The sequence below is a fragment of the Mobula hypostoma genome, chromosome 6 (genome assembly GCF_963921235.1).
Source record: "Mobula hypostoma chromosome 6, sMobHyp1.1, whole genome shotgun sequence".
Lineage (NCBI taxonomy): Eukaryota > Metazoa > Chordata > Chondrichthyes > Myliobatiformes > Myliobatidae > Mobula > Mobula hypostoma.
In genome coordinates this window covers 139,966,367-139,993,434 of record NC_086102.1, presented here as the reverse complement: position 1 = coordinate 139,993,434, position 27,068 = coordinate 139,966,367, and the positions used below count along the sequence as shown (strand labels likewise).

At 42.4% G+C, this 27,068-nt stretch overlaps 1 protein-coding gene across 3 annotated transcripts in view; it reads left to right on the top strand.

The window, feature by feature from the left end:
- LOC134348439 (collagen alpha-3(VI) chain) overlaps positions 1-10,625 on the top strand; it is a 78,652-nt gene extending 68,027 nt beyond the window's left edge. For all 3 annotated transcript variants that reach the window (XM_063051810.1, XM_063051811.1, XM_063051809.1), the window contains exons 9-10: positions 5,946-6,530; positions 10,048-10,625. In XM_063051810.1, coding sequence (XP_062907880.1) covers positions 5,946-6,530; positions 10,048-10,055 — 593 coding nt within the window. In that variant the 3' untranslated portion in view covers positions 10,056-10,625. The remainder of the gene's footprint in view (positions 1-5,945; positions 6,531-10,047) is intronic.
- The last annotated feature ends 16,443 nt before the right edge of the window (positions 10,626-27,068 follow it).

Here is a 27,068-nt window from a genome sequence, read left to right as displayed (position 1 = left end):
GTTAAGAAGGCATACTGTGCTTTGGCCTTTATCAATCGTGGGATTGAGTTTAAGAGCCGAGAGGTAACTTGCAGCTATATAGGACGCTGGTCAGACCCCACTTGGAGTACCCTGCGCAATTCTGGTCACCTCACTATAGGAAGGAAGTGGAAACCATAGAAAGGGTGCAGAGGAGATTTACAAGGATGTTGCCTGGATTGGGGAGCATGCCTTATGAGAATAGGTTGAGTGAACTTGGCCTTTTCTCCTTGGAGCAACGGAGGATTAGAGGTGACCTGATAGAGGTGTACAAGATAATGAGAGGCATTGATCGTATGGATAGTCAGAGGCTTTCCCAGATCTGAAATGGCTAGCACAAGAGGCCATAGTTTTAAGGTGCTTGGAAGCAGGCACAGAGGAGATGTCAGGGGTAAATTTTTTATGCAGAGAGTGGTGAGTGTGTGGATGGGCTGCCGGTGGCGTTAGTGGAGGCGGAAAAGATAGGGTCTTTTAAGAGACTCCTGGATGTTACATGGAGTTTAGAAAAATAGAGGGCTATGGGTAAGGCCTAGGTAGTTCTAAGGTAGGGACATGTTCGGCTCAGCTTTGTGGGCCGAAGGGCCTGTGTTGTGCTGTATGTTTTCTATGTTTCTATATTTCTATTTGCTTTACATGCACTCCAAGCCACACTGCAAAACTTCTTGAAACTCTCAAAAAGAATCTCTTGTGAATGTCCAAACAAATCATTTTGGTATTGGTTACTGCTGCTGTTTTATTATTCACTTGATTTTTCAGCTCATTTGTTTCTTATTTCAGTAAACTTCCAGTCTCTTATCAACTCTCTTCCATTTGTTTTATGGAGTATTTATTTATTCCTTCTTGTATATGCACATAATCACATTATGGCAGGATAAGACATTTACACATTTTAGCTAAATGACTAACAAGAGAAAATCTGCAGATGCTAGAAATCAAAACAAAGCACACAAAATGCTGGAGGAACTCAGCAGGCCAGGCAGTACCAATAGAAAGGAGTAAACAGTTGACATCTTGGGCTGAGGCTCTTCATCAGAACTGCGAGTAGAGCAGGGAGCTAAGCGCACAGCCTTTTGGTGCACCTGTGCTGATGCAGGTCATGTTTTTGCAAATCCAAACTGACTGTGGTCTACAAGTGAGGAAATTGAGAATCCAATGACACAAGGAGGTATTGAGGCCAAGGTCATGAAGTTTCTTGATTAGTTTTGAAGGGATGATGGGATTGAATACAGAACTGAGTTGATGAAGAGCAGCCTGACGTATGCATCTTTGCTGTCCAGATATTCCAGTGTTGAGTGAAGAGTCAATGAGAAGGAATCTGCTGTGGAACTGTTGCTCCAGTAGGCAGCTTGAAGCAGATCCGAGTTGTTTCTCAGGCAGGAGTTGGGATGTTTCATCTCTAACCTCTCATAATACTTCATCCCTGTGGATGGAAGTGCTACTGGACGACAGTCATTAAGGCAGGCTACCATATTCTTCTTAGGCACTGGTATAAGAGAAGTCCGCTAGAAGCAGGTGGGTACCTCATTCCTCAGAAGCAATAGGTTAAAGATCTCAATGAACACTCCAGCCAATTGATTAGCACAGGTCTTTAGTACTGGGCCAGGTGCCCTGTCTGGGCTGAATGCTTTTCATGGGTTCACCCTCCTGAAGGCTGCTTGCATGTCAGCCTCAGAGACATCACAGGATCATTGGGGACTGAGAGAGTTTATGATGGTTCCTTCATATTTTGACAGTCAAAGCGAGCAAAGAAGCCATTGCGCTCATCTGGAAGTGAAGCTCTGTTGTCACCTGTGTCACTTGATTTAAATTTATAAAAGGTAATATCATTCAAGCCCTGCCACGTCTGTAGAACATCTTTCGTGGATTCAAGTTTAGTCCGGAATTGTCACTTCACCTGTGAGGTGACTTTCCAGAGATTTTACTGGGCATCTTTTAACTTCCTTGGTAACCAGACTTGAATGCCTCTGATCTGGCTGTCAGCAAATTGCAACTCTCATGGTTCATCCAGGCTTCTGGTTGGGGAAGACTCGGAATAATTTTATGGGGACACACTTGACTACAACTGTTTTAATGAAGTCCATGACAAACCATGGTGTATTCATTCAGATCCGCAGATGAACCTTTGAACATGACCTAGTCCACCGACCCAAAGCAATCCCATAGACGTTCCTCTACCTTCTGTGACCACCTCTTTGTTTTCCTACTCTGGAGTTTTGCTCCTTAGCCTTTGCCTGTTTATAGGTAGGAAGGAGAAGGACGGCCAAGTGATCCAATTTACTGAAGTATGGTCTGAACATGGAATGGTAGGCATCTCTTATCTTAATATAGCAGTGGTCAAGTATATTGAAACCTTTGGTGTTATTGGTTATATGCTGATGGTAATTATACAGGGTCAAATTCCCCAACTATGATTTGAAATGCATCTGGCTGGACTGTCTCGTTTGGAGACGGCATCATGCAGTATCTGACGCACCTGATTATTGTCAGACACTGGTGGGATATAAACTGCGGTTAGGATTATGGAGGAGAACTCCCTAGGTAATTAGTACAAATGGCATTTGACCACTAAATGTTCAATGTCGGAATTCGACATGAGTTTGAGAAAACTGCCACATTGAATCACCTCTGAGAGATAATCATGAAACATACACCTTCATCTCTTGCCTTTTCCAAAGCAGTAGTTTGGTCCATCCTGTGAATGTTGGTGCCTTTAGGTCTGCTGGGAGTAGGCCATGTCTTGATCACACATAATACACAGCAATCTCTCATTTCCCTCCAATATACTAATTATGCCCTCAGATGCTCGGTAGAGGGGGTCACATTCCTCTGTATTTCAGCTTGGCTTGGAGACCCCCCCTCCTGCCACACTTCGGGCTACGATGATGAACCTTCTTCTGCTTAAAGGTGCTGTACCTGCTTGGTCCGCCAAGTCATTCAGAAGATTGTGAAATCTGTAGTTCATTACGTTGATTTAAAAGTACATTGCTTAAAGGGAAATTACATGCTGCAGATTGCAGTGAGAATAGTTCAAAAGAGGTCCTGTCTATTTGGACATATTGTAGCCCACAGAATGTCACCTGGGTTCACTTGCGCTATCTTGCAATCATTTGGCTCGGTGTTGCCCTACACAGGCAGCTCAGTAATAGATACCTACTGCAAGCTATTGTCTTTCTTATGCGGTATGTACTTTCTTCCCAGTGTGAAGTAAATGTGCTCACACTGGTAGGCACCCCAACAGTGAAGTTGATGTTACCAATTTGCACTACAGTCCAGCTTGCGGCAATCACACTCTTCTGTTCCGCATGACATTATTACAGTATTTAGCTCTCTATCATTTGACATTGTCTTCATGAAGCCACAGCATATACCAATCACACACCCTCCCTTTCATCATGAATTTGGTCCTCCTACACCTCCCAGCACCACTGCCATGATCACATTATTGTACTACAGATGTCCAACTCGATGTCCAACTTCAGGTAAGACGTAGCGTTGAAATTGGGATGGTCTGATTGATCAACAAAGGGACAGGAGTAAAGGTGAAAAGGGCAGAAGTAGAATGAGAAAATCTCTCTCTCTCTCACACGCACACACTCTTTCTCCCTCTCTCTCTCTCTCCCCCTTCCTCTCTCTCTCTCTCTCTCTCTTTCTCTCTCTCTCCTCTCTCTCTCCCCTCTGTCTCCCTTTCTCTCTCTCCCTCTTTCTCTCTCCCTCTTTCTCTCTCTCTATCTCACACACACTCTCTCCCTCTCTCTCTCTCTCTCTCTCTCTCACACACACACACACGCTCTCTCTCCCCCCTCTCTCTCTTTCTCTCTCTCTTCCCCCCTCATTCTGTCTCTCTTCTCCTTTCCCCTACTATTATTTTTGGATGCCCCAGTTTCTCTCAATCCTTCAGTCCTTCAGGTTCATCTCAGTCAGTCTTGGTCATTTAGGAGCAATTAGAGACTGGAGTCAGTCAGACCCAGACTAGGCCACATGGCTAACTGCTCTTCTCCAGGAGCTCCTCAAATCTTTCTCTTTGGAGTATCTCATCCAAAAAAAATAGCAGTAACCAAGCTATTTGATAACAGACCACAAAATCTTCAATGGTGGCGCAAAGTAAATTTGGGATATCCAAACCATCAGAATTAGAGAAATGGAAATGGAAAAAATGTAGGACACCTGACTGCAGGTAAATACAGAGGCTGGGACAGCCCAGAGGAGGATTCAAACTTGACAACTTTAAATTCGCTATAATTCCAAATATTGCATCAACATCTAAATAGAATCATCTGTTAAAACTTATACAAAAATCTCAGAATCTACTGTATAGAAGAAAACCAATTGGTCCATTGAGTCTGGACCAGCTCTCTGTAAAACAACTACTGCAATACACTCACCCATATCTTCTCCCTACAATTGTTTTTTACTCAGAGAGTCATGGATGTCTAAAATGCGCTCTCTGACATGTGGTAGAGGCAAATACATGTGAGGCTTTTAAGAGGTGTTTGGATAAGCACCTGGATATAAGAAAGATGGAGGTGTATGGACTGTGTAGGTAGGATGGATTAGTGTTTGGGTGTTTTTGATTTGCATTTCAGATGGTTTAGCACAACACTGTAGGCCAAATAGCCTGTTCCTGTGCTGTACTGTTCTATGTTGTATGGTCAGATATTTATCTGGCTCTCTTTTGAACCATATTTGAATCCTTCTCCACTGTTAACTCTGGCAATGTATTCCAGATTCCTACTACTTAATAAATACTTAAAATAAATCCTCAGGTCATTATTTTTCTTTTGCCAATAACCTTCATAACTTTTCCTTTGGCCTTTTAGCAATGTTAGCAGTTTTGCTTTATCTAGTCTTTCTATACCCTTCGTGATTTTAAATATCGCTATTGGAATCCCACATAGTTCATATGTTCCAGTGATATCAACCCAGGTTTCTGCATTCTATCTGCATAACTAATATCCTTCATCACTGGAATAATTTGAGTAAATCTCTTCTTCACTTCTCTAAAGCCATTCTAAAGCATGGGACATGGGATCAAAGTTTTATAAAGTTTCTTCATAACTTTCTTGTTCTTGCACTTTATGCCTTGCTTTATAGAGCCTAATATCTAATATGCTTGTTTACACAAATTTAGCAAACTGTACACATATTGTATATCTTCAGATCACTCAGTTCTTATACCCCTTTTAAAGTAGTACTCTGCCTCTCGTATTGCTTCTTTCCATTTTCCAGCAGTAAACCTCATCTGCCATCTACTTGCTAAGTCAATCAGACTGTCCTTATCGCTTTGGTTTGCTGTCCTATTTGTTACTGAGCCTTCAAATTTTGTCTCATTCTGCAAATCTGGAATTTGCATCCAAGTCCAATTCCTTTATATAAGCTGTATATATTAAAGAGTATAATGGATCTTTGGATGTCTGCAATGTACAATTCCTTCCTCTAAATACAAACTTCCTGTTTCATGTTACTTAACCAATTTTTGATGCAGGGTGCAATATCCCCTTTATTCCAATGAGCTTCAATATTGAGGTCAGGCCTGTTAGGTGGCACTTCGTCACATTGGCCTTTGGAAGTCTATATGTACCACATCAATTGCATGTCCCTCGATGAAATTCTTTAATCAAGAGCGATGAGATTATAGAGCTAATTATCACAATGAATGGTGTGGGTGTTGGGGCTCAGAGAACCATTCATGAGAAAAGGAAATGGAAGTAGGTAGAGAAAGACAGGAGCAGGCTAAAAGTGCAGCATAAATACTGACGGTCTGTATTAAATGTGCTGCAATATCTATGTAATCTTTTGTATATAAATGTAAATTATCCCTGTTGAATCAAGACTCATGTGACTTAGAGAAGGACAAAGTCTTCTAGCAAGTTACTAGGCAAGTACAGCACAATAATCTTTCAACAAATTACTACCCTTACTTGTTTCAGGTGTCGATAGAAGAGATATAGTTTTCCTCATCGATGGTTCTTCCAAGATTGGAAAAGGATTTCAAGCAGTTCGTAAGTTTATGGTGAAGACAGTTGATAGCTTTGATGTTGGAGAAGCAAAAGTTCAATTTGGTGTGGTCCAATTCAGTGAAAATCCAAGAACTGAATTCCTTCTAAACACTCATTCAACTAAGAAAAACGTTTCGGTCGCTATCAAGAGACTCAAACTGAAGCGTGGCCAAAAAATCAACATTGGTCAGGCACTGGACCATGTCATGAAGAATGTATTTATCAGCTCAGCAGGAAGCAGGATCAACAGTGCTATCCCACAGATTCTGGTTCTCATCACTTCTGGGAAGTCGAATGATGATATTTCACAGCAGGCAGATAAATTAAGGGAGCTTGGAATTGTGTTATTTGGGATTGGCCTAAAGAAGGCTGACCAAACGGTACTGGAGCCATTGGTATACTCCCCCACCTTAGCTTTTCCTGTGAAAACCTTCCAGGGTTTGCTCAACATTCAGAATCAACTCCAGCAAATAATAAAGACAGTAGCCGTGGAAGTTGTTGAAACTCTGGTTGAAGGTATTTATGCAACATTTTCTTCTATTTTCTAAAATAGGATGAATTATTTAAACGGAAAAAGAAGTATTTGCATTTGTTTGCCTAACAGATGAGTGAACAAAGTGATCAAAGTGACTCAAATTCTAGCTAGGCTGTCAGCACAGTTCGTTTAACCACCCACGGGCTGAGCGTAGGTCACTACAAAAATTCATCTAGTTCCCTCTGATCACAACAGAATCATCAAAAAAGGGTTCTTTCCCATTTCATGTACCTTAGAGTCATAGAGTCACCATGGAAACAGGCCCTTCAGCCCAAATGTTCCATGCTGACCACAGCATCCTCCCTGTTAGTCCCAGTTGTCTGTATTCAGCCCAAAACTTCCATGCCCTACCCCTCCAAGTACCTATCCAAATGCCTCTTAAGTGTTGCAGTTGTACCTGCCTCGACCACTTCCACTAGAGGCTCATTACATGTACTCTGGCAGCTCAGTGCAGGCACTCACTACCCTTTTTGTAAAGAGGGTAACTCTCAGTTCTCTTTTAAATCATGCCCCTCTTATCATGTATCTGTTCCACTTTAGTTTTGGATTCCTCAATCCTGTGCTATAACATCCGTAGCCCTCGTGATCTTATTAACAACTGTTTTCTTATTAGCCTCTTATTTTCCAATGCTCCGGGGAACAGAGATCCCACATGGCCTGTTAGCCCAGACAGCACCCTCATAAATCTCTTCTGCACCCTCACCAGCTTGATGATGTTTTGCCTATACCAGGGTAACTAAATCTATACACAATACTCCAAGTGTGATTTCACCAACAACGGCAAGATAATGCCCCTACTCCTAAACTCGAAGCCCTGATGACGAAGGCCAGCCTGCTTAATGCTTTCCTCACCACTCTGTCTACAATGTGTAGCTGCTGTCAACAAATGGGCACTTGTACTCCTAGGACCCCTCTTTTCCTCAACACTCGTCAGTGCTCTGCTATTCACTGTTCAGGTCCTACCCTGATCTGAAAATCCAAAATACATCACTTCACATTGACCCATGTTGAAATCCATTTGCCATTCCTCAGCCCATCTCCCTAACTGATCAAGATCTCTCTGTAATTCACTGTGATGTACTTCACTGTCAACAAAGCTCCAGAATTTTGTATCATCAGCAAATTTACATTATTAATGCATAGCAGAGGTCCCCACTGGGGTATCCTACTTTTCACTGGCCTCTAGTTGGAGAATCAACTTTAGCGATCATCTTCTGCCTCCTGTCATCAGGAAAGTTCTGAATCCACCTTGCTAGCTCCCCCAGAATCCCATGCAACCTAATCTTCCAGATCAGTCTGCCATGTGGGACCTCGACTGTGAGTCTGTTCTGGTGACATCTTGTGTCTTTCTAGTGATCTTACAGCCGTCATACGTCTTTGGTTATAATACAATAATTTATTTATGCCACAACCACAAATATGTTTTTAAACAGACTATGTTGTTGATATATACTGAGTGCTCAACTACCTGTTAAAGTTACTTCAAAAGAAGCTTGTACAGCAGCTTCCCAGAAAAGCAAACATTCGGGACCATAATAATGGTTAAAGGAGGCCTTTCTCGTAACTGTTTGAAACTTTAGCTACATTGCATTCCAATGAATATTATAATATATATGATGAGCGGGAGAGTTAGAAGGAAATATCGGAAAGAAAATTTTGAGAAAAAGAAAGAGATTGCTACACCAGCGGTCACATTCTTGTCGGTTGTGAGATAGAAACTGCAGGAAAATAAGAACAACTAAATATTCCTCTTTCCCAACATTCAGAAAGCATTTATGATTGACATCAATAGGAAGGGCCTGGTTACCGCAGTTCGGTTGTTGTGATTTGAAATGTTCTGTTAGCATCCAGCTCAGCTTTGAACATTTGATTTCCTACACTCTCAGTACCATTGCCTAAGTTTGGCCAGTGACAAAAGTATAATGATCAGCAGAATTAAGTTGGTATTTGTGGATGGATCAAAATGAAAAGACTTGAGTTAAGTTCACAGATTGATCCTTGTGATTCAAGAAAATTGGCAATAGAAATTAACCTTTTTTGTTCATGGTTACTGGCTTTCTTTGCCCTTTACCAACAGAAGTATAACATATCACCACAGCAATAGTAATGCCACCGTAGGAAACTGCAGTCATTATACTGTTCCAAACAAAGATTTTGCATTCATCATAGAACATCGAACAATACAGTACAGGAACAACCCATGATGTTTGTGCTGAGCATGAGGCTAAATTAAACGAATCCCTTCTGACTGCACATGTTCCATTATTCCCCATCCCTCACCTTCCCTGCATATTCATAAAAAGCCTCTTGATGACATCTATCACAAACAAGAGAGAATCTGCTGATGCTGGAAATCCAAACAACACACACAAGATGCCGGAGGAACTCAGTAGGCCAGGCAGCATCTATGGAAAAAAGTACAGTTGATGTTTTGGAGTCTCGGTCTGAAACGTTGACAGCTCTTTTTTCCACAGATGCTGCCTGGCTTGATGAGTTTCTCCAGCTTTTTCATGATTATGACTTACACTTGTTTCCTCATTCACCCCTGGCTGCATGTTCCAGGCACCTATACATCCATGTAAAATAACCTGCCCTATACATCTCTCTTAATCTATTTCCACCCCCCCCCCTCACCCCCAGTCTCACCCTAATGTTATGCCATTTGGAATTTGACATTCCTACATGTGGACGTAGACTCTGGCTATCTACACTGTCTATGCCTCTCATAAATTTATTAACTGATCAGGTCTCCCTCAGCCTCAATGATTCAGAGAAAACCATCCAACTAAGATTCATCACAGAACATCGAACAATACAGTACAGGAACAACCCATGATGTTTGTGCTGAGCATGAGGCTAAATTAAACGAATCCCTTCTGACTGCACATGTTCCATTATTCCCCATCCCTCACCTTCCCTAAAACCATCTAAGATTCAGCTTCTCTTTATTGCTTGTACGCTCTAATACAGGCGGCATCATACTCACCTCTCTCCAAATCCTTTCCATGTTTCCTGTAATAGGATGACCAGAACTGCATGCAAATACTCAATGTACAGACTCCTCAAAGTTTTATATAACTGCGATATGACTTCCTGATGCTTATGCAGTATGTCCCTAGTGATGAAAGCAAACATTCCCTATGCCTTCTTCAGAACTTGCATGTCCACTTTTGGAGAGCCATGAACTTGGACCCCAAGATCCTCAAGGCATCAAAATCTGTCTTTTATTTTTGCAATGCTGATGATGCATTTCCAGCAGTTTCTTTTTATTCTATTAAATTTCTGATAAGTGTAGTTTTCTTTTAAATGTGCTTTCAGCCCTCAACTTCCTACATCCCCACCACCTTCTCCTGTTTCCCAGGTTCAAAATCCTCTCCATGACAGGAAATAAACAATGAACTGCACTGCTGTTGGCACTAATATTTCGGACAGTTAGCTATAAGCATTGGAACTATAAGTAAAACATTATGAGTAACTCATTTCTTTTCTTCTTTACAGACAAATAAATGACTTTCCAGGTGGCTGTGGCTGTGTGAATTTATTGGTTTATAATAAGCAACCTCCAAACTTTGTGTGGTAACTAGACCAATAAGGCGATCACTGAGAAAGGAATTGGTTCAAACTCAATTGCAAGTCAAACAGCAGGATTATCATGTCTTTGAGTGTTGTTGTGTTAAGAATTTTAGTCTTTCAGTGATTGCTGCTACTACAAATTTAGAACATTATCTATTCTCTGTATATTTAAAAAGAAACAATCTGTACTTAATGGAAAAACTGGTGTGCACAACTTACCTAGTGTGCATGAGATCAAGAGGCTTCAATGTAAATGCAATGTAAGATCATGTACTCTGTTAATGCTAGGCCCACTCTGATTATATTTGTGTGCTGTCAGAGGAGCTCACACATAATAGTTGTTGAACATCACAATAATTGTAACAAATGTTTTACCTTCTCTGTTAAACTAGGAGTGCCGAGAAGAGTAAGTTTTGAAATATAAATATATATAAAAAACAAATATAAAGTTGATATATAGAGTTGATTTTTTTCCAAAATAAACATTGCTTTTTGAACCATCACTTCTGGTCTTTTTTTTAATGTATTTGGCTTTCAATAAAACTGAGGCTGTCAGACAGAAGATATACGATAAATATTTGTGTCGACACAATTTGCCAACAGTTGATGGATTTAAATCTAGCTCTAGGGTTATAGTATGCCATCTGTAAGGTTTGATTGCCAAGTCATTTTGCATAGTTTCAACTAATCTATCATCAGTTGAATGTGGGCCTATGATAACGAAAAACTTACTAACTTTAATGCTAAGTGTAAATAAACAGTAAAGTTGATGGAGAGACTTAAACTAAGTTTCTGTATATGAGAAGTGGAAATGCCAGAGCAGGTGGTGACAGTCGTTGTCTCGAAATTGGGGTAACCTCACACTGGCATGCCGAAATACATGAAATTTAACTCTGCAGTTACTTCTTTGTCTGATGTTGATGCTCGTAAAGTAGGGAAGAAATGAGGAGCTCTCATTCACTGCTATGTTGGGTGTGTGAAATGAGAATAATAGGGATTCCTTCATGAAATAAATATACAGTTCATCTGCACTCTCAATACCTGACTTCAGGGACAAAGGTGTCAAATAAGATGTTGAAATTGTTATTTATTTACTTCACTTTCATGTTACTGATGCTGTCTGTTCAATCATCAAGCAATGAGAGACTTCTCACATAATTCTCAATTATGCAGTCATTATCACTCCTTAAAACAATATATTACGCTTCAGCACTTAATGTAAGTATTTTATCGAAGCCAGGAAAAGGGTAGAGGAGAGATAGGGTTGACAAAAAGGCTGGAAGGTGGTATGGTATAAGATAAGGGAACAATAAGGGAACGAGATGAAACAAGAAGAAGGATGGGTGGGAGGGTAGGCCAAGGGAGAAGAAACCCAGGTAGAAAGGTATGTGGGTGATGGGAGGATGGAAGTAGCAGTCTTTGAAAATAGCCTCAGGCCAAAATATCGATTGTTTATTCCCCGCTACCCCCCCAAACCTGACTTGCTAAGTTCCTCCAGCATTTCGTGTGCGGAGGTCCAAATTAGGATGGTCAATAGAGACAAGTGATGGAAACCCTAATCTGGAGATACAGTAGGAAGAATCTGGATCAGAAAGAAGTGCAAGTAAATTGCTGCTTCAAAGGGGAATTGCCTGGGTCCACAGAAGAGACAAGGTAAAAAGGTACCTCCTACCCTAGAAAACCAACACAATCACTGAACTCATCAATTCTGGAGAACCCTGCCTTCTCCTGCCCCACTGAACCTGTGTCCTCATACCTCGATTCCATTCTATTCTCCTTGGTTCGTTCACTTCCCACCTATATCCATAGCACTTTCTCATGCGCTTGATCTCCTCAATAACTTTCAATTGACTGCCTCATTTTCACCAAAGACTGCCGCTTCCATCCTCCTATCACCCACATACCTTTCTACCTGTGTTTCTTCTCCCTTGGCCTACCCTCCCACCCCTCCTTCATCTTGTTTCATCTCGTTCCCTTATACATGTCTATCACCCATCAAGAAGGCTTCAAAACTCTCCACTTCTTTCTTGACAAAAGAACCAACCAATTTCCCTCCTCATCACCCTCCTCCACCTGGCAGAAATAGTTCTCACCCTCAACAATTTTTCTTTTGGCTCCTCCCACTTTTTCCAAACACGTGGGGTAGCCATGGATACTCACATGGGCCCCAGCTATGCTTGCCTCTTCATTGGCTAGCTAGAACAGTCCATTGTTTGAAACCTTTCCCTGTAATACTCCCCAACTCTTCCTCCGCTACACTAATGATTGGATTGATACTGCTTCATGCACCTAACTTAGCTTGTCAATTTTGTCAACTTCTATGCACCCTGCCCTTAAATTCACTTGGTCCATCTCTGACACCTCCCTCCCTTTCTTGATCTCTCTGCCTCCATTTCTGGAGATAAACTGCCATCTGACATCTTTTATAAACTGACTGATCCCCACGGTTATAATGATTATACCTCTTCCTCCTCTATCTCCTATAAAAATTCTATTCCCTTTTCTCAGTTCCTTCACCTCCACCACATCTGTTCTCGGGATACAACTTTCTGTTCTAGGACATCAGAGAGGTCCTCCTTCTTCAAAGAATGGGGTTTCCCTCCCTTCACTATCGATACAGCCACACACACATCTGTTATGTACCAGCTGCAATAGATCACAAATTGAGTCGGGTTTCAATGTTAAACCACTATCTTTATTAGTATCCGCTCAAAAATGTAGAAACTTAAACAAAATAAACAGAAATTGACAGTGTTATGCGTGTGTGTGGCTCCCAAACCATCAAGCTTAGGAACAGTTCTTAAAGTCTTAAGATGGCAAACTAGAAAGGTACAGTAATCCACGGAATAAATGAGGGGAGAAACTTGTAAATCCACATTAAAATGTAGAGAGGAGGCAATTCTGAAAAATTCCACAGGTTCCACACTGGGAAAACGAAGTAACAGTCGCCGAAGATCTTATCTGTCGAGTCATTCCGAAATCCATAGAAACCATAGAAACCATAGAAACTACAGCACAGAAACAGGCCTTTTGGCCCTTCTTGGCTGTGCTGAACCATTTTCTGCCTAGTCCCACTGACTTGCGCACGAACCATATCCCTCCATACATCTCCCATCCACGTAGAAATATCCCAAAGGTGACAGTCGCAGAATATCCCTTCACACAAGTGGTTACCACTTAACACACCCAAATCCAGGTAAGGGTTAACAACAGTGGTCGCCACAGGATACTCCAACAAAATCCACTTATGGATCATACGAAGTGACAGTCACACATCCAATGTGCACGGTGTGCTGTTAATCAACTCCATCTTTTGGGCATGAAGAAGTATCAGACTCTACCCATTTTTACAGCAAGCTACTCCAGCAGCTTGTGGTCCAAAGCTTCCACACACACTCTCTCTCTCTCTCTCTCTCTCTCTCTCTCCTCTCCTCTAAAGTCCCAGCGGTCTGTTGCAGCTTGTTATACTGAAGTCCTAGTCCTGCCTCATCCAGGTTTTAAAGTGACACCCACAGTAAACGAAACCGTGGTCACATAACACATCTCCTCCATTTCCAGAGCATTCATGCTCACTCTAACTTTCCGCTGCCTTAATAGTGATAGAGCTCCTCTTGTCCTTACCTACCACCCCATGAGAGTCCACATCCAACATATCACCCTCCGAAACTTCCGCCATCTCGAAAAGGATCCCACCACTAAACACATTTTTACCTCCCCACCCCTCTCTTACTTTTGCAGTGATCACTCCCACTGGGATTTCCTTGTCCATTTATCCCTTCCATGGCACGTATCCCAGCAAGCAGCCTAAATTCAGCACCTGCCCATACAATTCCTCCATCACCTCCATTCAGGGTCCGAACCCCTTCACCTTCAAATCTGCTGGAATTGTGTCTGGTGCACCCATCGTATATTGGGGGACTACTTCGTCAAGCACCTCCGCTGCCTTTGCCACAGGAGGAACTTCCTGGTGAGCAAACATTTTAATTCTGATTCCCATTTTCATGCCGACATGTGATAAGATGGGGCCATTCTCAGAATGGAGTGCAACACCTTATATTCTATCTGGGTAGGCTCTAACCTGATGGCATGAATATTGATTTCTCCTTCCTTTAAAAAAAATTCCCCACCCTCCCTCCCCTCTTCCTCTATTCCCCACTCTGACCTTTTAGCTCTTCTCATCTGCTTATCACTTCCCCCTGCGTCCCCTCCTCCTTCTCAATCTCATGAGTTTGGCGGGACTTGAGGGTGTCTTCCTTAGACTTATGCAGCCAAGGAAACCAAAGTGTTTCATATGTAAAGAGAGAGAGAGAGAGAGAAGGCAGAAAATGAATGAAACCCAACGGGTCATAAACAGTGAGTCCTGGGTGATAATAATAATAAATATTTTTAAAAAGCAGAAATGGCTGGCTACAATGAAAAGATAGACATGTCTGGTTGCACAACAGGTATTTGGATGTTGAATACTGAATGGATTGACCAGTATTTTGAAGCAAATTAAATATCCAATGAGAAACAAGTATCGATTTTGCTGAGTTCATTGGGTTTAAAGGCATGTTGTTTGGTTCGATGTTTGACTGCTCCAACCAAACCAGCTGTAATGAGCTTTGCTGTTATCATGAAACTAATGCAGGAACATTTAGAACTGATTGTTCATTGTAGAACACTTTAAGCTTCATTAAATGGAATCAGAAGGAAGAGGTGTCCATTTCTGTGTATGCGGCTGAACTGAAGCGATTTTCTGGGCATTGCCAGTTGAGTAATGGGCTTATTGCCACATTGAGAAATCATTTAGTTTGTGGAATCTTACAAGAAAGCATTCAAATATGGTTCCAAACTGAAGAACAACTCACATTTAAGAGGGCAATTGAAATTGCTGTATCAATGGAGATCACAGCCAGAGAGACAATTGATTTGTTATCAGGAATGAAAGTGAACGTGAACAAAATTGCAATGTCTAAACAGAAACCAGGCTGGCTGAAGAAATTGTGTTACCATTGTGGCAGGGGCTCACATACACCTAACCAAGGAAGGTTTAAAGACAAAACTTACATAAAATACAACAAAGTAGGGCAAATAGAAAGAGCATTTTGAGCACGTAAAAATATATGGACCGCACAAGAGATAAAAGATAAAAAGTCAAGTTGCAGTTTCAAAGAGACCATGCTGAAATGAAATTGTCATAAGGGCGGTGGCTGGGAACGGACCCAAGTGCAAGACACAGACACTGAAGTACTAGGGACAGGACTAGGATACAGGGCGGTGGCAAAGACATGGACAGGAAAACCAGGAACCTGGTACAGGACTGAACAAGAGAGCTAGGAGCCCGGACTTGGACTCCGAGCCAGAGACTGGACAAGGACCCAGTACCTGGGTCTTGCCTCTGACTCGGACCCCAGAACTAGGCAAGGACGAGGCTTGGCAGGCAGGCAGGATGAGGCTGGAGTCTTCAGGCTAGAAGCTAGAGGCTAGAGACTTGGCTTGGCTTGGCAAGAGGCTAGAGGCTAGAGGCTGGAGTCTACAGGCTCGAGACTAGGCAAGAGAGAGTCGAGGCTTGGCAGGAGGCTGAAGACTTGAGACTAGAGGTGAGGCGAGGCTGCAGACTAGAGGCGAGGTGAGGCTGGAGGCTGGAGACTTGAGGCAAGGTGAGGCTGGAGGCTGGAGACGAGGCAAGGTGAGGCTAGAGGCTGGAGACTAGAGGCGAGGTGAGGCTGGAAGCTGGAGACTTGAGGCAAGGTGAGGCTGGAGGCTGGAGACGAGGCAAGGTGAGGCTGGAATGCGTTTCAGTACCAGTGAGCCAGGTTCATTTCCTGCTGCTGTTTTTAAGGAGTAGGTTCTCCCTGTGACCATGTGTGTTTCCTTCCACAGTTTGAAGATATACTGGTTGGAAGGTTAATTAGTCAATGTAAATTGTCCTGTGATGAGGCTAGGGTTAAATCAGGGGTTGGTGGGCGACTTGTACATCCTGAAATGCTTCTCCTTCTCAACCATCCACGAAAACAGAGGAGAGCCCCGAAGAATGAATGACAGTTAAGTGTTAGAATCCCAAAGTCCCACAGCTCCCCTCCCTCCCATGCATAAGCGGCAGCAAGCAACAATCCCCCCCTCCCCCCCACTGGCAAAAAAAAAGCATCGGCACCCTAATGAAGGAGCACATATAAAAATGCTGGAGGATTTCAGCAGGTCACCAGCATCGATGGACGGAAATGGACACCTAATATTTCAATGTCCTGATGAAGGGACTCAGACCAAAATGTTGACTGTATATTTCTCTCTGTAGATGCTGCCTGACCTTCTGAGTTCCTCCAGCGTTTTGTGATTGCTCAAGATCTCCAGAATCTGAAAAATGCCTTGTGTTTATGAATAATGAGGTTGTGTTCATGAGATAATGGACTGTTCAGAAGTCTGATGGTGCAGGGGTAGAAGCCATTCCTAAATCTTAGAGTGTGGCTCTTCATGCTCCTGTTCCTCTTCCCCAGTGGTTGTAGTAAGAAAGCATGTCTTGGATGGTGAGAGTCATTAGTGATGAATGCTACCTTCTTGAGAAACCAGCTCTTGCAAATGTACTCAATATTGGGAAAAGATGTGCCCAGAATGGAGCTGTCTGAGTCTTGTGCATTGGATCTTCCAGAGCAGGTTGTTCTCCATTGTGCACCTGTAAAAAATTTCAACAGGTCTTGGTGACATACCAAACTTTCTCAAACTTCCAATGAAATAAAGCTGCTGGAGTGTCTTCCTTGTAATAGCATCACTTTGTTGATAAATCCTCCAAAATATTGGCACCCAGGAGCTTGATGCTGCCCACTCTTTCCAACGCTGACCCCTCAACGAGGATTGGTGTGTGTTCTTGTTCTGACTTCACTGTCCTAAAGTCCTCAATCAATTTCTCGGTCTTATTGACATTGAGTACAAGGTTGCTGTTGCAACAACACTCAACCAATTGATCTATCTCACTCTTGTACACCTTCTTGTTGCCATCTGAGTTTCTACCAACAACAAGTGTCATCAGCAATTTTATGAATGGCCTTTTAGTTGTGCTTAACCACACAGGCGTGAGTGTAGAGACAGCACGACAGTAGGCTAAGTAGGCATCCTTGAGGTATGCCTGTGTTGATTCAGAATCAGAATCAGGTTTATTATCATTGGCATCTTTCATGAAGTTTACCTCCTACCTGATGGTAACAACGAGAAAAGGGCATGCCCTGGGTGCTGGGGGTCCTTAATAATGGAGACATTACTCAGTCAGTGAAGAGGAGATGTTATTATTGATTTACACTAAATGTGGTCTCCTGACAAAGATGTCAAAGATCCAGTTCCAGAGGGATTTACAGAGGCCTAGGTTTTAAAGCTTGTTGATTAGCACTGAGGTGATGCTGGATTTGAATGCTGAGCTCAACAGCCTGATGTATGCTTTGCTTTTGTCTAGGTGCTCCAAAGAAGAGTGGAGAGCCAGTGAGATTGTGTCCACTGTAGAACTGTGGTGGCTGTTGTAAAATCACAGTGGATCCAGGTACTTGTACAGGCAGGAGTTATTTCTAGCCATAACCAACCTCTCTCAAAGCTCTTCATCACAGTAGATGTGAGTGCTACTGAGAGATATTTATTGAGGTAGCCCACCTTGTTCTTCTTTGGCATCAGAATGATTACCACCTTTTTGATGAAGTCAAGCTCAAACCACAACAGTGAGAGGTTGAAGATGTACTTGAACGCTGCAACCAGTTTGTCCAGTACAGATATCCAATATTGTGCTCGTTACACAATTGGGGCCGGATGCCTTGAGAGGATTCACCCTCTTGAAGGATCTTCTGACCTTGGCCTCCAAGACTGAGTTCACAGGGTCTTTGGAAGCTGTGGGGATTGGCCCAAGTATAGTGTTATTCTCACTTTCAAGGCAAACATAAAAGGCATTGAGCTTATTGGGGAGTAGAGCATCACCATTTATAGTGTTAGGTTTCATTTTACAGGAAGCAATAGCATGCAAACCCTGCCACAACTGGTCTGCATCTGATTGTGTCTCTATCTCCCCCGACGATTATAAAAAAGCCAGAAAAGAACTCAAAAGGGAATCAGTAATGCCAGGAGGGGCCATGAAAAATCCTTGGCATGGAGGATTAAAGAGAATTCCAACGTACTCAATAAATTCATCAAAAAGAACAGGATAACTAGAGAGAGGATAGGACCACTCAAAGTTAAAGAGGGGAAATATTTGCTTGGATGCAGATGATGTGGGTGAGATCCTAAATGAGTACTTTATATTAGTATTTACAAAGGAGAAGAATGTGGAGGATAAGGAGATCAGTGCCAAGTGTATTAATACACTAGGATTTTCAAGGAAAAGAAGTAGGTAGCATTGGAACTTTTAAAGAGCATGAAGATGAATATCCCCCAGGGCCTGATGGGATATACCCAAGGCGATTGAGAGAGGCAAGAGACAACAGTAGGCTTTAATACTAACAAAGAAGCCGCTGAGTGTGTATGACTTTTGATATACTGTCATGTTGATAGTTGAGTGTTGACTGCTTTCAATAAAGTAAGATGTGTCCTCGTGAGCAGATTTACGAAACATAACCCATTTTGACACTGTAACAGCTCAAAATTCTTTGTGACTCTGACTCCCTCTACTGAAAGTTTCTTTAAAAACACCACCTTGTTTTCTGGTCATGATATGACAGTGTTTTTCCAGCTCTCCATTGCCTCACTGAATTGACCTTCAATCAAGTGCAAACTCAGCTATGTCTAGATCTGTCCACAGCAATTTTACACACATGACCCTGGTAAAGAAGCTTCCAGCTACTTGTCAGAAATCCAGCCAGTAACTTAGCTGAGACTGGCAAACCAAATGTATACACCAGGAATACGAGAAAGACACCTTCCCCTCGTACCCCATCCGTTATTTATTTATATACACAAATACTTTTTCTCTATCTCCATTTTCTCCCTTTGTCCCTCTGACTATACCCCTTGCCCATCCTCTGGGTTTTTCCCCCCTCCCCCTTGTCTTTCTCCCTGGGCCTCCTGTCCCATGATCCTCTCATATCCCCTTTGCCAATCAACTGTCCAGTTCTTGACTCCATCCCTCCCCCTCCTGTCTTCTCCTATCATTTTGGATCTCCCCCTCCCCCTCCCACTTTCAAATCTCTTACTAACTCTTCCTTCAGTTAGTCCTGACGAAGGGTCTCGGCCTGAAACGTCGACTGTACCTCTACCTAGAGATGCTTCCTGGCCTGCTGTGTTCACCAGCGACTTTGATGTGTGTTGCTTAACCAAATGTAGGTCAAAGTTTGGAAATGGAATCTTCATGGTTTGAGTTATTAAGCAGGTTATGTATTTATGCAATCAGTGTTCAGACTGGCTTTTACAGTTCCTGCTATAGTGCCTTATGTGAAACACTATTATAAATAACTGATAATGGACAATAACTGCTGCTTTTACTAAGAAGCGATAGATACACCTTGCAAACCAGTACGGAGTTGAAGAATGATTCACCATTAACTTCCTAATTTTGCATGTACTGCCAAGTGCTTGGTAACCCAGTTCTTTCCCTCCCTCACCCTGCAGCCCTCAGCCCGTTCTGTGATGAAATTTAGAGGGTGAAATAATCTTGGCTTCTTCTTGTGGACCTCCTTGCAGGTGACTACTTGGCAGCACTGTTTAAGTATCCATTCTTCTGTGTGGAAAGCTCATGCAAGGGAAACTAATGAAAAGGAGGGGTGCTGGGATGGAAGAGGCTGCAAATGAAATAGAACATTAAGTCACATTGTACAAATGTGAAAGGCTGTAATCCATCTGACAGTGATATCTCCAGGGCTTACATTGAGAAAATACAGCAGGATATGATTAAGGCCACATCAGCATTCTGTATAGAAACTAGGGAGAAGAGCCAGGAACTTTGTGCGTTAATTTCCGTGCACTGGTGTTGGATAGAAATGATTCAAAGACACACTGAAAAAATACTTACGCCAATGTGTCCAATGGCTGAGAAATATTGCTTTGTTGGAAGCCACATTGTGGCAGGAATTTTGTTTGCACCTTCCCTTATTTGTGAGTCAGGGTAATTAATTACAGCCAACATGCTCCCAGGAGGTTCTCTGCCTCTGCTGTGGTGCCTGCTCAGGATTGAATTAAAACTACCTGTGGTATTGGCTGCCTCAATCCAGAACATCTGGAGGCTTATTTGGCTGGTGGACTGCTTTATTATTTGAAGTAAGTTTGCTGTTATCTACAGCTCAAATGATTCATAACCTAACATGATCCTTTAAATCTTGCCTGTATATTAACCCATGATTCCAAACACATGGAGAAAGGAGTGGGCTACTTGCATGTGTCCCACCATTCAAGGAGATTTGGCAAATTTGTAACTCACTTCTGTTTTTACCACAAATCATGTAAATAACTTCATTTAACAGAAGTCTATCTACGTTAGATTTCTGAGGGCTCTGTCGGTTAGAGTTGACTGCGGATGTTGCATCCCAGCTGTCTAGATACGCAAGCCTGGGCAGTACGATATGGAGAGCAAGCTGTTGCCCATGTAGCAAGCTCCCCCTCTCCATGCATCTGATGAACCCAAAGGAATGGCAGAGACTGATACAGTTAGGTTCCAGTGCCATTGCAGGAGTTGCCAGTCAATACTGAACTCAATGTAGGACTGCCTTAGAGACTATCTCCAGGTTTTTTCCCTCAAGGCTAATTGCTGGAGCCTTCCCCTTAAGCGGGTATAGCTGCAAGGCAGTGGAGGGTTGAGATCAGAGTTTTCCTTCTCCTAGATGAGCTGTCAGCCATGGCCCCATCTGCCTGAAGTGACTGGTTTTAAGGCGCCAGTAACCCATCTTTACCCTTTCTCCTGTCAGAAGAAATGGTTCTGCCAGGCTTAGTAGCTAAGACACACGCGAAGGCCAGGAGCTAGACCTGGCTGTTAGAGGTTACAGGAGGCGCACGACATTGGGAGCATTTAATAGATAGTCGGAGCTTGTCCCCATTGCCACTCCCTGTTATAACAACCTCAAGGAACGATAAATCTACGTTAGATTTATTGTCATGAAAATTAATATAAAGTTAGCATTTATTGCTCGGGACATTGTATGCAAATGTAGTGAGGCTAAGTTTCAGTTATAAAAGGTATTGATGAGACAACATCTCAAGCACTGTGTACTGTCTTGTTATGCTTACTCTATTGAGCAATGATGTAAATTTGCTGAAAACAATTAAGCAAAGATTTACCATTCTAAGGAAGGGCAGAAATGGGCAGACTGGTTTATAAGAGTCTAGGCTTGAGTTCACTGGAGTTGCTTAAACGACAAATGATTCTAAGGTGTATGTGAAGAGAATGCTTCTTGTGGCAGAATCTTGAATGAGGGGTCATTGTTTAATGCCCGTTTAAGACTTCTTGGAGGATATGCTTTTTTTTTTGTAATTCCTTCTCAAAGGGCAGTGAATAAAGGGATGAAACTTTTTCATTTTTAGGGGGAAGATCAAAGTTGATCTTTCGAATCCTGGAGTAGGATTGAGAGGGCCAAGTGGGCTAACTCTACTTCCAAGGTATAATTAAGGTTCCAGACTTCGACCTTTTTCATACACAGAAATGCTTCTGAACTTTACTTTTAATGCCTGCCTGTACCTTTTTTTTTCCCTGCATGGTTGTACTTCTTAGGCAGTTCATCGCTGGAATCTCAAACTTAACTCCTATTGACTCCACAAGTTCCTGAAAATGATCAGAATCAGAATCAGGTCTAATATCACTGGCTTACGCTGTGAAATCTGTTGTGTTGCAGCAGTACATTGCCAATTATAATATTGAAAAAACTATAAATTACAATAAGTACAAGGGATTCTAATTAATTGGGATCAGTACAACTTGGCCCAATTACGTGGCTGCCCAAATTAGCTGAAGTTCCACGGAAACAGTTAAAAAGGTATTTAAAAAAAAGACAAACTACTACCTATTTAACTGAGTAACAAATTATGTATTTAAATGAAATACGGAACAATTTCAAACACTACCAATACTACCACAGTGCTATAAAATTGTTTATTAGTTCCCTTAAGTTATTGATAGAGGAATTCATCTGGTGGATGCTGTTATGATTTTCTGGTTGGCTGTAAATGAACAATATCTGTGCAGACACCTAATGCAGATAATGGTTTGCCTTAATCAATGCTGTTGATGATTGCATCCTCCAGATCTTCATTTTCATTGTACATTCAAGATGATTATTGATACCTTTAAATTCCTTGTAGTACCTAACTTGTTGAAGTTGTGAAATAATTTTCTTTTCACTCCTGTCCGTTTCTGGCATCTCCAAGCCTGAATACTTAAAACCACTGTAAGCAAAATAGTTCTGAATTGTCTTACTGCTTATTTCGCGCCAACTATGAGTGATAAAAATCACTTCTTTTTAAACAGAAACACATGCAAGTGATGCTATTTAAAAACTGTTCACTCTAAGCACAGTATAGTATCTAATGGCCACACAAGTGTGTGTAACTGACATTAGTTAGAAACTGTTCAGCAATTAAATGGCATAGTGTCCCAAACACAATCCCAGATATTTTCTTGATTAATTTCTGTTTTTTTAATTGTTTTCCAAAATTAGTGGCTGCTCTAATTAAGTGATGACCCAATTAACTGGAATCTATTGTGCATATAGAACTTTTAATTTAATAAGTATTGCAAAAAGGGAGCAAAAATAAAAAGTGAGTTAGTGTTCATGGGTTCATTGTCCATTCAGAAATCTGATGGTGGAGAGGAAGAAGCTGTTCCTGAAATGTTGAGAGTGTGTTTTAAAGCTCCTGTATCTTCTCTTTGCTGGTAACAATGAGGAAATCGCATGCCCTGGGTGCCTTAATGATGGATGCCGTGTTTTTGCTAGGTATCCTGGACGCCGGGGAGGCTGATGTCCATGCTGAAGATGGTTGAGTTTATGTCTCTCTTCAGATTATTCCAATCCTGAGCAGTGGCCTCTCCATACAAGATAGTGATCCAACCAGTTAGAATGTTCTCCATGGTACATGAATCTTTGGTGTCATATCAAGTTTCCTCAAACTCCTAATGAAATATTGCTGCTGCTGTGCCTTCTTTATAATTGGATCAATACATTTGGCCCAGGATAGATCACCAGAGATCTTGACACCCAGGAATTTGAAACTGCTTACCCTTTCCATTGCAGCTCCCTCTATGTGGACTGGTGTGTGTTCCTTTGATTCCTCTTCCTGAAGTCCACAATCAATTCCTTGGTCTTACTGACATTGAGTGCAAGGTCATAGTTGCAACACCACTCAACAAGCTGACCTATCTTGTGCCTGTACACCTCATCATCACTATCTGGAAATTTGCCAACAATCATTATGACATCAGCAAATTTATAGATGGTGTTTGAGCTGTGCATAGGCACACAGACATGGGTGATCATCAGCGAGATGTTATTTCTGATCCACACTGACAGTGGCCAGTGAGACTGCATCTACCGAAGATCTATTGTGGCAATAGGCAAGTTGCAGCAGGTCTGGGTCCTTGCTTAAGTTGATCCTACAGGAGCTGATCACTCTCTCAAAGCACCTCATCATAGTAGATGTGAGTTCAACTGGGCGATAGCTATTTGTGCAGCTCACCCTGCTCTTCTTGGGCACTGGTTTTGATTGTCGTCCTTTTGAAACATATGGAAACCTCTAACTGCAGCGAGAGACTGAAGCTGTCCTTATACACTTCTGCCAGTTGGTTGTCATAGGCTTTCGGTGCACTACCAGGTACACCATCAGGGCCTGATGTCTTGTAAGGGTTCATCCTCTTGAAAGATGTTCTGGTGTTGGCTTCTGAGACAAATTTCTCTGAACTTCTCATCCCTGCAGGGATAGGCTCTCTTGCCGTCTCATTTTAAACACCTCTCAATTTACTTTTCAGATGTTGTTTTGCTTCCCTGCAGCTGATCCTAATTCTAATTGAAATCCACCTTCTTCCCTAACTCAAAGGCAAGCTTTAACATTTTACGTGATTACCTTGAACCTTAGCAAGATATGGTCACTATTACCAAAGGATTTCTCCACGGACACTTTATTCACTTATCTGACATAATTCCCTTAAGCTCAATCCCTGTAAAACCCCTCCCTATTGGGACTCCCTACACCAGCGGTCCCCAACCACCGGGCCACAAAGCATGTGCTACCGGGCCGCGAGGAAACGATGTGAGTCAGCTGCACACTTCCTCATTCCCTGTCACGCACTGTTGAACTTGAACATAGGGTTGCCAACTGTCCCGTATTTGCCGGGACATCCTGTATATTGGGCTAAATTGGTTTGTCCCGTATTTCCCCCCCTAAGGTAGAGCGTTCTATGAAACCTTTCGTGCTGAAATGGCGTAAAGCGCAGAAGCAATCACCATTAATTTATTTGGGAAAAATTTTTGAGCGTTCCCAGACCCAAAAAATAACCTACCAAATCATACCAAATAACACATAAAACCGTAAATAATACCAACATATGGTAAAAGCAGGAATGATATGATAAATACACAGCCTATATAAAGTAGAACTAAAATATGTACAGTGTAGTCGGGAAGATTAAACCAAAACCAATCTGTGGAAAAAAATCAGCACGTACACGCATGCGCACATCACATATGCGTACGTCACTCACGCATGCGCACACAAGTGCCCGCGCAAGGCTTCATGGTCATGGTAGTCTTTCCTGGGGTAAAGTGTCCCGGGATTTGACTGCTACTTTTGCCCCTTATTTGGGAGTGAGAAAATTAGCAACCCTAACTGTAAAAGACATGTTGAGGTGAGTTTAACCCTACTTGAACACCCCACCGGCCGGCCGGTCCGCAAGAATATTGTCAATATTAAACCGGTCCGCGGTGCAAAAAAGGCTGGGGACCCCTGCCCTACACACTGCTTCAAAAAACCCTCCTGAATGCAGTTCATGAATTCCAGCCCTTCTAAACCCCTTGCACCTTCTTACAATCTGCCTACATTAGATTAGATTATTAGATTATGAGGACACTCAGTCCTCGTTTATTGTCATTTAGAAATGCATGCATTAAAAAATGATACAACGTTCCTCCAGAATGATATCACAAACAACGCAGGACAAACCAAGACTAAAACTTACAAAACCACATAATTATAACATATAGTTACAACAGTGCAAAGCAATACCATAATTTGATAAAGAGCAGACCATGGGCATGGTAAAAAAAGTCTCAAAGTCCCGATAGCCTCATTATCTCACACAGGTGGTAGAAGGGAGAAACTCTCCCTGCCATGAACCTCCAAGCGTTGCCAACTTGCTGATGCAGCATCATTGGAAGCACCAGACCACAGTGGACTCTGAATCCGTCCAAAAAATTTGGGCCTCCGACCAGCCCCTCCGAGCACCATCCTCTGCCGAGCGCTTCGACCCCGCCCTGGCCGCCAAGCAACAAGCAAAGCCAAGGACTTAGGGCCTTCCCCTCAGAGATTCTGGACCACACAGTAGCAGCAGCAGCGAAGCAGGCATTTCAGGAGTTTCACCAGATGTTCCTCCGTGCTCTCACGTCCGTCTCCATCAAATCAGGATTGTGCACGGCATCCTACTTGACAAATAACAGATATCAACACCGGAGTGGCAGCTGTGAGCTGCATTGCGCTGCCATCTTCTCCTCTCCCCTTTTCTGTTCTTCTGATTCTTACTAAACATTGGGAATCCTATATTATAACCTTAGAGTAACCGCACTTCCTAAAATTCTACCTCTATGACCACAATGGCCAATCCTTCCAGGATATCTTCCCTACTTAATTCCATAATCCTGCAAAAGGACCACAACTTTGTGTGGTTTGGAGGCTTGTGTGACTGAATGATCTGGAGAGCTTTGTTGGCTGGAGTCTGTGCTTTGTGCTTTGGCTCTTGATAGGGTCACCCATGTCAAACAGTTGAAAGGGTAGAGGTCAGATTACTAGTGGTCCACCGATCCTCTAGGTTTGGGGGTTCAATTCAGGACTAACAACCCTGATTAGTCAAACAAAACTGTTATGGAAACATAAAAACATAGAAAACCTACAGCACAATACAGGTCCTTCGGCCCACAAAGCTGTGCTGAACATGTCCTTACCTTAGAAATTACCTAGGGTTACCCATAGCTCTCTATTTTAATAAGTTCTATGTACCTATTCAGGAGTCTCTTAAAAGACCCTATCGTTTCCGCCTCCACCACCATCACCGGCAGCCCATTCCACGCACTCAGCACTCTCTGCGTAAAAAACTTACCCCTGACATCTCCTCTGTACCTACTTCCAAGCATCTTATAACTGTGTCCTCTCGTGCTAGCTATTTAAGCCCTGGAAAGAAGCCTCTGACTATCCACACAATCAATGCCTCTCATCATCTTGTATACCTCTATCAGGTCACCTCTCATCCTCCGTCACTCCAAGGAGAAAAGGCCAAGTTCACTCAGCCTATTATCATAAGGCATGCTCCCCAATCCAAGCAACATCCTTGTAAATCTCCTCTGGACCCTTTCTATGGTTTCCACATCCTTCCTATAGTGAGGAGACCAGAACTGAGCACAGTACTCCAAGTGAGGTCTGACCAGGGTCCTATATAGCTGCAACATTACCTCTCAGCTCCTAAACACAATCCCACGATTGATAAAGGCTAATACACCGTATGCCTTCTTAACCACAGAGTCAACCTGCACAGCAGCTTTGAGTGTCCTATGGACTTGGACCCCAAGATCCCTCTGATCCTCTACACTGCCAAGAGTCTTACCATTAATACTATATTCTTCCATCATATTTGACCTAACAAAATGAACCACCTCACACTTATCTGGGTTGAATTCCATCTACCACTTCTCAGCCCAGTTTTGCATCCTATCAATGAATTGCTGTAACCTCTGACAGCCCTCCACACTATCCACAACACACCCAACCTTTGTGTCATCAGCAAATTTACTAAACCATCCCTCCACTTCCTTATCCAG